Genomic DNA, 13,509 nt, shown 5'->3' with positions numbered 1-13,509 from the left:
AATAGATGTTTTTATCCTCTGAAAATCCAGTTTATTTGGTATGCAAATGAGCCAGTAAGGTGCCCAGAGGGGCGTCACTCTTGCAGGAAGGAGCCCAGACACGCCCCCTGCCACATTGTGTCCACCCTCAAAAGACTTAAAACTCTGCCCCCAGGTCCCGCTAATCCACGTCCCCAATCTGGTTAGGCCATGCCCCCACCCCTGAGCCGACGGGAATTGAAAAAATGAAGGTAAAAATCAACTTCTGTCAGCAGCAGAGGTGGGAGGGAGGGTGACTTTCTCCCTGCAGCTTACACTCAGACAGCACAGTGCTGCTGTCTTAGAGTAAGCTGTTCAAATAGACAGGCCCCCGATCCAGTAAAGGCCACTGTTAAGGGAGCGGGCCCCTGTGGAGGTCACTGTCAAGGGGGTGGTATGCTGTGAAAGTCACTGTTAAAGGGGAAGGCTGCTGTAAAGGTCAGTGTTAAGGGGTGGGGGGCTGTGGAGGTCACTGTTTTGGGGGCGGGGTGCTGTAGATGTCACAGTTATAGTGGATAGTGTTGATATCTTTTAACGACACAGACAAACATTAAATGAAATAGATTAAATATACCCGAGCGAAGCCGGGTCCTTCAGCTAGTCTGAAAATAAAACAGATATTTTTCTACTTTATTAAAGAGGTACTCCCAGAAAAAAAGCCCCCATATTTGTAAATGTGCTGGTATAGATGATATTAATTTGGTGATTAAGTGTATTGATGGATTTAATTAGGGTTTTTCAGCCTCAGTTACTTTTGGCTAGTTAGATCATGTGAACCACCCTCTGACGAGACTCCCCAGATCCCGCAGGTTCTTATGTGTGGGAACCATAGGAATGAATAGAGAAACGGTCTTCCTGTCCACACATAAGACCCTGCGGGATCCGGTCACTTGATCTAACAAAAACTCAACTGGTGAGTTTGTTAACCAAAGTATTGTGTATACCAGCCAGAATACTAACCGTGCAAAGGCGGTGGCCTGATCTCCGTTGGAGATGTAGCTAAAATGAATAAAAATAACATCTCATAAATTACTGCATTGCAAGTAACAATTCTTTACAATTTCTAGGATTATGTTAATTTCTGCATGAAGCATTTGTCACAGGCAATATTACTCAAAGGGATTGTCCCATCTCGCACTTGGGTGGCAAATATCTCTAGAAAGGAGCCCACAAAGTGAAGGAGAGCACACCGCGCATGTGCGCAGTGCTCTTCATTCCCCTCTGTGGGAGTTCCAGTAATAGCCAAGTCAGAGCTCCGCTATTTTCGGCACTCCCATAGAAGTGAATGGAGGGTGGTCGCACTTGCACGGTGTGCAGTCGTTCACTTTGGGGGCCCCATTCTAGAGAAAGATGTGGTTCCTTGGCAATATGCCACTAAAGTACAATGGGCCAACCCCACAAATAAGTGTTAGGCACTATGTGCCCACATCCGCTGCAGTTCTGTATTTCTATTGGGCCACAGGGCTCTATAACAGAAGTACAGAGACAGCAGGGGTATCAAGGCGAGGCCCTCATGAGGCACAATAGTCCCTCTGCTACATAAGAAGACCCCAGTATTATAAATGGCACATGGTAGTTGGGGGGCAAGGATATAGATACCATAGAAGCAGACCACATGGTTGAAGAGAAGGGCATAGCCCAGACTGGTCCCATTCCCTTTGCAAGCAGAATAGGGAGGTCCTGTCACCACTCCAAAGCCCAAAAGTCATGGATAGAGTATAGAAGCCCACATAACTGGATCCCGTTTGGACCTTTGCTGTGGGGATCCTACCATTTTATAGAGGTCACGAGTTGTGGGCCCATAAGTTCCTTCCCCTTTAACACAAGCTTACTACATTCATAATGAGCCCACGTTTAGAGCTCTTACCTTTGCTGTGATCAAACGCATACAGCTCCCTTAGGCCAAGCTCGTTAAGGGACCTCGTTCTATCAAGAGACTTTTGGGACTGGTAATCCTGAAGCAACACTGTAGACCGAGGATCAAATTCACACTTATTACAAATGGAGGGGATGAGATCTTGAAGTGGGACAAAAGGGCTGACTCTCATCACAGTCTTCTGTGTTCTTCGGTAGTTGATGACGACTCGGACAGTTTGCTGGAAAGAAAAAATAAAAAGCCATTTACGAGCCTTTGAATTTCCAGAAGTACAAAGCCTATATGCTTATCATCTGTACGAGCACTTTACACAGTAAACTCCTAAACTAACGGCAACAGGCCAACAACAAGCTTCACACTAGTACTCAATGCCAGGCAGCAGCTGCAGGAGCTTCAACAAAAATGGCTAATTTAGAGGAGGCTGGACTCTTTTTCCATATCTTACTGAATCATAGTGCTAAACAGTAGAGTCCTCAAAATACTGAAGGGGAAAGTGTGTATCAAGATGGTACATCAGCTTTCTGGAAAAGAAAAGTTGCATACATACTTTGGCATGTGTCATTTTGCACCAAAGTTTGCAATTTTCTGCAGTCGTACGTCACCCTCCCCACTTTCAAAAATTTGTGTAAAAGTGGGGGAAGTTTGGTATATTAATTAGCAGGAAAAGTGGAATAGATTAGGAAATTTAACATATTTATTTATTTTTCTTAAAAAAGTCTCACAATGTTATTAAAAGGGGTTATCCAAAACCTATAATGACCCCCTCCAATGTCTGGGCCCCTCGTATAAATTATACTTACCTGCTCCCAGGCACCCGCGTCGCTCCGAATCTCTGCACGGCCGCCGCTGCATATCCCCGTCGTTTGGATCAAAACATCCGGCAATTCGGGGGGAGGGTGAAATCAGCCAATAGTCGGCCGCGACAGGGATCCCTGCAAAAGCACCGCTTCGCGAGTGATGCAACGCCGGTCGTGCAGGGATCCGGAGTTTCGCATGTGATAGGGAGCAGGTAAGTATAATGTAAAAGAGGGGCCCGGACATTAGGGGGGGGAAGGGGGTCATTATAGGGGTTAAATAACCCCTTTAAGGTTTTTCAAGATTACAAAACAGAAAAACTAATCACTACTCATCGGTAAGTGGTTTGGAGTTAAGGAGGTGGAGACCTCAAGACTAGAAGTCAACTTTGCCACACCAGGCCTCCCGAGATCTCTTCAAGGACAATCAATTAATACTGACAGGGCAGGATTTGGACACGGCAAAGCTGTCTCTCAATCTCAAGTTCTTCACCTCCCTGACTGATTAAAGGGGCGTTTTCTAAGAAAAACCAACACAGGAGGCAATAAGGACACCACTAGGTACATGAGAAGCAGAATGGTCAGGTTCTCCAGGTGGCTGAGGGGCAATATCCAGCTGACAGGTTCCCTTTAAAGTCACGAGTGTATCCATGTAGGACATATCCAGGTGTGGCCTGGGCTTACTGCAGACAATAGAAACATCTGTAAGAACGCTTGTTGCCCCGTTTAAAGGTGGCGACAATCACCCAATGAATGACAAACACTGTGAAGGCATCACTGATGTGGCACCTAAAATGATCATTTCTGGGTAACAGATCGTCCTGTGTTTCTGCTGCCCAGAAACAATGAATCTGTATGTAGAGTGGTCCCCATACAGAAGAGATGATTGCTGCCTGTAAATGCAGCTCTCACCTCCACCAATGAGCAGGTAATTCTAGGGAGTGAACGGTTCTTTGCCAATAACGGCCCATGAAAAATTTGCCCTATGCCTTAAGTTACTGACTCCCTTTATCGGAGGTATTCAGCTAAGTCTCCCTGACTACAAGGAATAAAAGCTAATTTCTCTGCAAAGGAATCAAGATTCTGAAAGTATTTTTAGCCTATTTACTCATCATTTTACTACCCACATAAAGCAGTAAAGCACATGACGATGATGACGGTGCGTACGGCGCGTCCCGTGGCTATGTGACTGTGGGAAAAACAACACATGCAGATACAGTCAGACTGAATACGCACTTCTGGCATTATTGGACCAGGCTTTTTATTCTTCTCATCCGGATTTTTTGACTTGAGAACAACTCTCTCCACCTCCAGCATTCCAATGGGTGTGTTGGGTTTAAACCTGAGCGGTGTTTTATCGGCTGAAATCAAATCTATGGTGTAGGCGGAGGGGTTCAGATGGTGCTGTCCGCAGAGGAACACAAGCAGGTCCATCATAGGCTTACTGTACAAGAAAAATGAGAAGACACAAGTGTAAAATACAAGGACAACTGTCAATCACTGAGTAGAACCGCCCACTGGACTCCTAAGGACAGAATGGGCAGGAATTTAAAGGGGTAAAAAACTTATATTGAATTTTTTCCTATATATCAGTCTGAGCTCCTCCTGCTCCTCACAGATCCACTGCTGGTTCATTCTGACAGGTCCCCTTTAACCCCCTTCCTGAAGTCCGCCATACAAGTGGATGTCTTCTTTAAAAGGGGCCGCCGGCTCAGGTGTTTTACAAAGCAGATACCTGCCGCCAGTGTCCATGATGGGACATAACACAGATGGTGTTTCAACCATTCCAGTTCTGATCACCAGAAACCCCCAGAGACACTTACCTGCCATGAACGATGGTTGTTGCGATTCGGTCACCAGGCAAAACCACCTTCAGTTCAATGTCTCGATCGATATTTTCTTTTTGGTCCATGTTATACTGGACTGTGTCTGCGGAATCAAATGACGGGACACTATCCAAGCGCCTGGCTTCCCCAGGAGGAAGAGGAGCTTTGCCTTTGGCCCTTTTCCTGAAATTATAAAAAAAAATAAAAAAAAAAAATTACTCATTACCTACAGACGTACAGCACAGTAAACCTTTAAAACATACGGGGGTCATATTTATACTGTACAAAGCTAGACGCAAAATCCTAATAAGAAAATGAGTCCGTGTGCAACCTGGAATCCAAGATGGCAGCAATAGCGTACTGAATATGGAGGCAGACCAAAGAACTGCAATGAAGCCTGAACTCCTCTTGTTTCCTAACATAACTTCAGAGCATTTTCTGTCAGCCCCCACTAGGGGGAGCTGAGTGCAAATATATTTTACAGCCTCCATTGATAACAGTGGTGACTGTATAAATTCCTAAGCACCGAGCTCCGCCAAGTTGTGGGAACGAGTAGGTAGTTTTTACACGTTCTGTACTCCGTGGGAGATGTAGAGATGCACGGGGGAGATTTATCAATGTATTTCTGCCACTTGTCTGGTGTAAAAACATTGAGATATGGTGTTCAAAATGATATGTAATATTTATGAAGCACCTGTTCCACATTTTCCAACATAGTGGTCGGGTTAATGCAGCCAGATGCAGAGTTTTTATTAAAAACTTTCCTCCACTTCAGTAAAAAAAGAAAAACATTTGTATCTTGGGAGACCTACATATTAGCTTTTCCTATGGGACCTTATGAGATCTGTGTATGTCCCTGGATGGTAGTTTTACTGGATGGCAAATGATTGCATCAGGCTGAGATCCATCTGCACCCCCTGGGCGTCAGGATTAACAAGGGCACCCTCCATGTAGTATCTCCTGCCTTCTGTTTACGGTGAACTACATGTGGTAGGATGTATCTTCTTCCCTTGTAATACCACGCCTAGTGGAGTCTTTTGTGTAGAGATCTTTTATTATCTTGTGCTTCTGGACCGCATTTTACCCTTACATACCCCCTGATGAACCCTCTTTGGGGGAACGCGTCGGGGTGAAACGGTAATAGGTCCGACCACGTAGGGCTTCTTAGGGCAAATCAGGACGGGGAGACTCCACCTTTAGGGGTCGTCCCCGAGCTGAGGGTTGACCAGGGTTTCCTTAGGGACAGTCTCCCCCCTGGTATACAGGTACCCTGTATTTCAGATACTGTCCACATCCCCTTGTTTTTTTCAGCTATTGGGGTTTGTTTTTGCTTCTTTACATTTACGCATAGCTGTATTTTGTACCTACTAGAGCCAGCCTTATTGGTAGGTTACTTTTTTATCTATATTAGAAATAAAGTATCAGTTTTTAAGGGTCCTCGTTTCTTGAGTAAGCGGTTTAAATTTTTGGGACAGCGCGTCATCTTTTCTATATCACTATACACTCCCCCATGTAGTAACAATAGCCTCCAACTACTAGAGGGGCTTTTGATAATACAGGAATTGTAATTTTTGAGATTTTAATACTTATGACCTATCCACTGGGGGCCTAACGCCCAGGACCCCCACCTCCTGTGTTCCTGTAAGCCTTCTCTCAGCTCACCAAGCACAGCGCCGTACAGTGTATAGTGGCTGTGCTTGGTATTGCAGCTCAGCCTCATTCACTTCTATGGGGCAGAGCTGCGCTTAGGCCACGCGACCGATGAACGTGTCATTACTCGGCCTATGGAAAGCAGAGAGAAGGCTGCAGCGCTACTGCGATTGTTGGGGATCCCTGGTATCGGACCCCCACCGATCAGATACTGATGACCTATCCAGAAGATAGGTCATCAGTATTAACATCTCGGAAGACCCCTTTAATCATGGCCCTAAAATATCTACACTTTAAGGCCACCTGCACACGTTGCAGAATACGTGTGGCTTTTCCACTGCATAATAGTACAGTTCCAGCAAAGTGTATGTGATTACACAAATCTGAAGCAGGTGAATTAGGTTTGTTGTTTTAGCTACGGATTTCACCCTTTTCCAATGAATCAAATCGGCACAACAAAGTGCTGTTAGAAATTGCGGATTTTGGTGCGGATATGGGGAAGAAATGCACATAAGTCCGGATCTTCTACATGTAGACCTGCGCCTGTGTGCTGGTGTCCTACAGGCGATGTCTCCTTTGTACAATCCCTTGTTGGGGACCCCAGTAATCGGCTGTAATCGGTGGGGAAACTTATCAAAAAGAGCTCGATTTCCCTGCGGAGCCACCACAGGGAAAAATTAAGCATTATGTTGGTTGTTCCCAGTTAAATAAAAGAAATGTCTGTGTAAAGCATGGACAAGTCAGGTCATCCAGAAGAGGGGCGTTCTTTGTAGCCGTTTCATCCTTTAAATTATAGAGACGCGTACCGCGGCCTCTTCCTAGGGTTGTGACGTTACCGTACATCGGTCACGCGGTAGGAGCAGCTCAGTCCTATTCAGGTGAATGGGGTTGAGCAGCAATACCGAGTACAGCCACTATACAACGTGCGGCGCTGTGCTTGCTAAGCTGTGAGGCGCCCGCGGCGCTCACAAGCAGTGCCACAGTCTTGTCAAACAGCAGATCGGCGGGAATCCTGATGAGAGGCCATTTATTTAAAGGATATGTGAAAATCAGTTTTCTAAACCAGACAACGTCTGAAGGAGAAACCGGCACCGGAAGGCAATGTAAAATCCACATAATCTTCAAGCCTACTTTATGAACCCAGAATGCCCAATAATGGAGGGGGAAGAAGAACATTTCACCTTCTTTTTACCAATCCCTTTGGCTCGTGGCCACATGTTAGTAATCTGAGCTCAGTAAAATGACTTGCTAGTTGATGTTTAGGTCGTGTTTAATGAAGGGAAGAAAATGGGGGGGGGGAAGAGACATCAAGTGATTTGGATGACTTCCAAACAAGCTGACACGCTTCATGTAAAATGACGAGAATCAGTACAGTGACTTAAAGCAGACGCTCTGTAATGGTGCAGAGCCATCAGCCATCAGCAGCAAAGGGAAATCCACCCATTATGGAAGTACAATGGTCCCTCAAGATACAATGGCCTCAGGATACAATATTGTCAACATACAATGGTCTTTCCTGGGCAATCGTAAGTTGAAACTAGACTCAACATACAATGTCTCAAACTCAGATCGACAAATCAACATTGGCATTTTTCCTGGTAAAACACTGTATTAGTGTCTAGTAGCTCCTCTTTACAGTACAGTGTGGTAGTATATCTCCTGTACTGCCCTGTCTGTACTAGGATGAGCTGCTACTTCGGTTGTCAGGTGAGGGCGGCTCCATTTTATTTTTCTAGTACGCAATTTGCCTTTCTGGACCCTGAAGAAGGAACTGTCCTCATCAAAGAAAGTGGTTTGCAGCCTCCAGCTGTACTCGGCTATCGCCAGAACTCCCATAGAAATGAGTGGAGCAGACACGTGCATGTGCGACCGGCCGGGGGTACCCGTTCTCGTAAATCGGTGGGGGTCCCAGTGGTAGGCCCCTACTGATCTAATTTCCTGTAGATGGGGAAAACTTCAGACTCGCTTCAATTTACACCAGAAATTGGTGGCATCAGAGAAGATTTGGGTCTACCTCCACATCAATTTGTGTGCATTTCCGCATGCCCCATAACCACTGAAACCAATAGCTATTGTGCAGGCAGCAGGTACAAAAAGGTACAGCTGCTGAAGAACCTCTTTTAAACACTAAAGGGAGTACTTGATGTGGAGAACGAAGAACGAATATGTGCCGGAGAACGAACAAACGCCTTTTTCAGGAAGGAGATGAGCAGCAATACCTATGTTGCGCCGCTTATTTCTGTGTAATTTGTAGATTCTGATATCAATGCGATTCTTGTGCAAATATAACTCACGGCAGAATATTTCCATTGACGCGCATCAGAAAGCAAGTACAGAACTCAACCTAAATGTAAACTGCAGGACAAATAATCAAGACCAAAAAGAGGGAAGAAATCCTTCCGTTATTTAGTAAGTGGTGGAACAGAACGGTGCAGTCTTCCCGACACCTTACAGAGCCGCCCTGCACCTCCAGGCATTTTGGCAGGATCCAAAATCCGGTTTCTTTGACTTGATCCCCAATAGTCCTGCTTCATTTCCTTCCTGAAAACAAAGGTCTTCTTTTGTCTTAAAGCTATACTAGACCTTCATTTTAGCAGAGTTCCAACACACGTCTACGTCCATTCAGGTTCACCGGCTAATGGTTCTATCAGTAATACGTCTGTTCCCGGCAAACAAAGCCGGTGAACTGTGAGATAATAGCATGCAACCTGATCTGTAACAGATTCCTGTAAGCCTCTTGTAGTCACTGACAGCTATAGAGGCACAGCAGGGGTTAATGGGATGATCCTGTAGAGCCACAGGGAAGATCAAAGCAGCACCTAGGACTAGGGCACCTATCAAAAGACAGGAGTACTGGGTGGGATCAGCTGTCACTGGTGGGAAAACCAGGCTGTAAAACCTCATTCACACCTCAGTGTTCGGTCAGTGATTTCCATCAGTGATTTTGAGCCAAAACCAGGTGAGGCTCTAAAAACAGAACAGGTGCAGATCTTTCCATTACACTTTAAGGGCTCATGCACACGACCGTTCAGTTTTTTTGTGGTCCGCAAATTGCGGATCCGCAAAACACGGAAGCCGCCCGTGTGCCTTCCGCAATTCGCGGAACGGAACAGGCGGCCTATTGTAGAAATGCCTATTTTTGTCTGCAAAACGGACAAGAATAGGACAGGTTATATATTTTTTGCGGGGCCACAGAACGGAGCAACCGATGTGCTGTCCGCAACTTTTGCAGCCCCATTGAAGTGAATGGGTCCGCATCCGAGCCGCAAAAACTGCGGCTCAGATGTGGACCAGAACAACGGTCGTGTGCATGAGGCCCATCTCTGTGGAGGCTCCAATCACCGATGGAAAATCACTGACCGAACACCGACGTGTGAATGAGGCTTAAAGCCGGATTCTGTATGGAAATTTGCACCGAATCCAACATAAATCTGCATCCCATGCATGGGCATTGGCTTCTAGCACCTCCACCCCATTCATAGGCCACAAAAATGTCCTACAGATTTTTGTCCGAATGTCAGAAAAAGAATATATCGGCCAATAAGAAATAAGCATACATACAGCAAGTCTTCATTTATACACTACATACGGTATATAGACAGGCGCGTCTTCATCTATACACTACATACGGTATATAGACATGCCCGTCTTCATCTATACACTACATACGGTAGACAGGCCCGTCTTCATCTATACACTACATACGGTAGACAGGCCCGTCTTCATCTATACACTACATACGGTAGACAGGCCCGTCTTCATCTATACACTACATACGGTAGACAGGCCCGTCTTCATCTATACACTACATACGGTAGACAGGCCCGTCTTCATCTATACACTACATACGGTAGACAGGCCCGTCTTCATCTATACACTACATACGGTAGACAGGCCCGTCTTCATCTATACACTACATACGGTAGACAGGCCCGTCTTCATCTATACACTACATACGGTAGACAGGCCCGTCTTCATCTATACACTACATACGGTAGACAGGCCCGTCTTCATCTATACACTACATACGGTAGACAGGCCCGTCTTCATCTATACACTACATACGGTAGACAGGCCCGTCTTCATCTATACACTACATACGGTAGACAGGCCCGTCTTCATCTATACACTACATACGGTAGACAGGCCCGTCTTCATCTATACACTACATACGGTAGACAGGCCCGTCTTCATCTATACACTACATACGGTAGACAGGCCCGTCTTCATCTATACACTACATACGGTAGACAGGCCCGTCTTCATCTATACACTACATACGGTAGACAGGCCCGTCTTCATCTATACACTACATACGGTAGACAGGCCCGTCTTCATCTATACACTACATACGGTAGACAGACCCGTCTTCATCTATACACTACATACGGTAGACAGGCCCGTCTTCATCTATACACTACATACGGTAGACAGGCCCGTCTTCATCTATACACTACATACGGTAGACAGGCCCGTCTTCATCTATACACTACATACGGTAGACAGGCCCGTCTTCATCTATACACTACATACGGTAGACAGACCTGTCTTCATCTATACACTACATACGGTAGACAGGCCCGTCTTCATCTATACACTACATACGGTAGACAGGCCCGTCTTCATCTATACACTACATACGGTAGACAGGCCCGTCTTCATTTATACACTACGGGGGTAATTTATTATCCAGAAATTACACCTTAGGCTACTTTCACACCTGCGTTTGGTGCGGATCCGTCTGGTATCTGCACCGACGGATCCGCACCTATAATGCAAACGCTTGTATCCGTTCGCATTACCCTTAACAAATTTTCATGATAATGCAAACGGATCCGTTTTGACTTGCACTGAAAGTCAATGGGAGGCGGATCCATTTTCAATTGCACCATATTGTGTCAGTAAAAACGGATCCGTCCCCATTGACTTAGAATGTAAGTCAGGACGGATCCGTTTGGCTCCGCATCGCCAGACGGACATCAAAACGCTGCAAGCTGCGTTTTGGTGTCCGCCTCCAGAGCGGAATGGAGGCTGAACGGAGGCAAACTGATGCATTCTGAGCGGATCCTTATCCATTCAGAATGCATTGGGGCTGAACTGATCCGTTTTGGGACCGCTTGTGAGATCCCTGAACGGATCTCACAGGGGGACCCAGAAACGCCAGTGTGAAAGTAGCCTTAGACAGTCTTCATAATTTTTATACGGTAATAACATCTATACACTACATACAGTATATAGACCAGCCGGCCTTCTTTTATATACTGCATACGGTATATAGGCAGGCAGTAGTCGGTTTATATACTGTCGGCCAGTCTTCATTTATAGATAAATATATAGGTCACAGACGATTACGAAACGAACACACGCAGTGCTTAGTACACAATGATCTGGCGATGGGATATTCTGTCCTTATCCACTTCAAAAGGAACAGAGTAATAACCTTGACAGGTTCACCTTGAAGAGAAAACACTTCAAACACTCTATTAAAGGGACAAAACGAAAAGCAAATTCCCACAGCAATATAATGTTATCAGTATCCAGACGGAGAAGTCGAATTATAGAGGAAGGGGCAGACTGGGAACTTGAAGTGGCCGCACATTGTAGGTAGGTCCAATAACAGTATGTGGGGCCTGCAATATTGTAGCGCAGCACAAAGTAGTGCCACAGCCGTCTACTCCATCAAGGCCTGAGGACAGCAATACAGTTGAATGCAGGAGGGCGCTTTCCTCCGCCAGCCAGGAAGCTAGTACGCCGCATGTTAGTGCCGGCATAGTGTTCCTTCCCTGTGCTGGCATAAGCCTCGGGGAATGAACTGAGCATGCGCGAGATTACAGCGCTCTAAGGCCTCTTTCACACGGGCGAGTTTACCGTGCGGGTGCGATGCGCGAGTTGAACGCATTGCACCCGCACGGAATCCGGACCCATTCATTTCTATGGGGCTGTTCACATGAGCAGTGATTTTCACGCATCACTTGTGCGTTGCGTGAAAATTGCAGCATGCTCTATATTGTGCGTTTTCCACGCAACGCAGGCCCCATAGAAATGAATGGGGCTGCGTGAAAATCGCAAGCATCCGCAAGCAAGTGCGGATGCGGTGCGATTTTCACGCACGGTTGCTAGGAGACGATCGGAATGGAGACCCGATCATTATTATTTTCCCTTATAACGTGGTTATAAAGGGAAAATAATAGCATTCTGAATACAGAATGCATAGTACAATAGCGCTGGAGGGGTTAAAAAAATAAATTAAAAAATAATTTAACTCGCCTTAATCCACTTGATCGCGCAGCCGGCTTCTCTTCTGTCTTCTTCTTTGCTGTGTGCAGGAAAAGGACCTGTGGTGACGTCACTCCGGTCATCACATGGTCCGTCACCATGGTAAAAGATCATGTGACGGACCATGTGATGACCGGAGTGACCCCTCCAGCCCTATTGTACTATGCGCGGCCGCCTGGACATCGGCCCACCGGTAAATTTTCCTGTAGGGTCTATGGCCAGTCTGCCCTTGCAGAGAGGTCACGGGGACGTCCCTGTGATTATGGCTGCCAGTTTCCAGAAACGGACGGGGATAGCCGAGTAGAGCGCTTGGCCGTTTCCGTCAGCCCCGTAGAGACTGACTGAAGCAGCAAGGTGCATGCTTGAAAGATGTGCCATCCAAACTTGTCCTCACTGCAGCTGTAGTCAAAGGGGGTCTGGACCCCATTCTAGTGATCAGTGGGGGGTCCACTGATTAATAACATTTCTGGCGGTAGTAAGGAAATAGTCTAGCACAGTAGACATGATTTTAGGCTAGTTTCACACTAGCGGCAAGAAACTCCGGCAGGTGAACAGCCCGTCGGACCCGTGCTGCCGCCAGTGCACGCGCCGGAACAGCCTACCGGAGTTCCTTGCCGCTAGTGTGAAAGTACCCGTAGTGGTATATTCTAGACGCTGGAGACCTCCTGGACTCTCAGCAGATGCTGGCCGCCCGCTCACTGATGCCGATTATTCAAGTTATACTAGAACACTGAAAAATCTTTCGATTATGACTCAGAACAGCCTCGGGATTTAGGACAGGAACATGTCAAAACAATGCAAAAAGGGAAGTGAATAGCAGGAAACCTACTGGATCACGTTTTACTGGCAAGTAAGCAGCTAACAACTACCGTCAATCGACATTCACAGGTACAATTATTTTTCTCGTTACTTAAAAAATTCTAAATTGGAAGGGTGCTGATAAAACAGTGAATTCACACAGACATTGCCTTATGATCTAACAATGCGGCTTAGGCTACTTTCACACTCGCGTTTTGTGCGGATCCGTCCATGGAGGACGGATCCGTTTTCTATTGTGCCAGTGAAAACG

General features: G+C 46.2%; 1 protein-coding gene across 5 annotated transcripts in view; it reads right to left on the bottom strand.

The window, feature by feature from the left end:
- Positions 1-13,509, bottom strand: part of COBLL1 (cordon-bleu WH2 repeat protein like 1) — a 128,617-nt gene that overhangs the window by 36,642 nt on the left and 78,466 nt on the right. For 4 of the 5 annotated variants that reach the window (XM_040441339.1, XM_040441335.1, XM_040441336.1 and 1 more), the window contains 4 exons: positions 4,512-4,697; positions 3,925-4,132; positions 1,886-2,114; positions 979-1,017 (listed from right to left, as the gene is read on the bottom strand). In XM_040441339.1, the coding sequence (XP_040297273.1) occupies positions 979-1,017; positions 1,886-2,114; positions 3,925-4,132; positions 4,512-4,697 (662 nt within the window). The remainder of the gene's footprint in view (positions 1-978; positions 1,018-1,885; positions 2,115-3,924; positions 4,133-4,511; positions 4,698-13,509) is intronic. The other variant, XM_040441338.1, reaches the window with a different exon arrangement.

Source organism: Bufo bufo, chromosome 7, assembly GCF_905171765.1.
Source record: "Bufo bufo chromosome 7, aBufBuf1.1, whole genome shotgun sequence".
Classification (NCBI taxonomy): domain Eukaryota; kingdom Metazoa; phylum Chordata; class Amphibia; order Anura; family Bufonidae; genus Bufo; species Bufo bufo.
The sequence above is the reverse complement of the archived record's forward strand: the minus strand, read 5'-3'. Positions and strand labels throughout refer to the sequence as shown.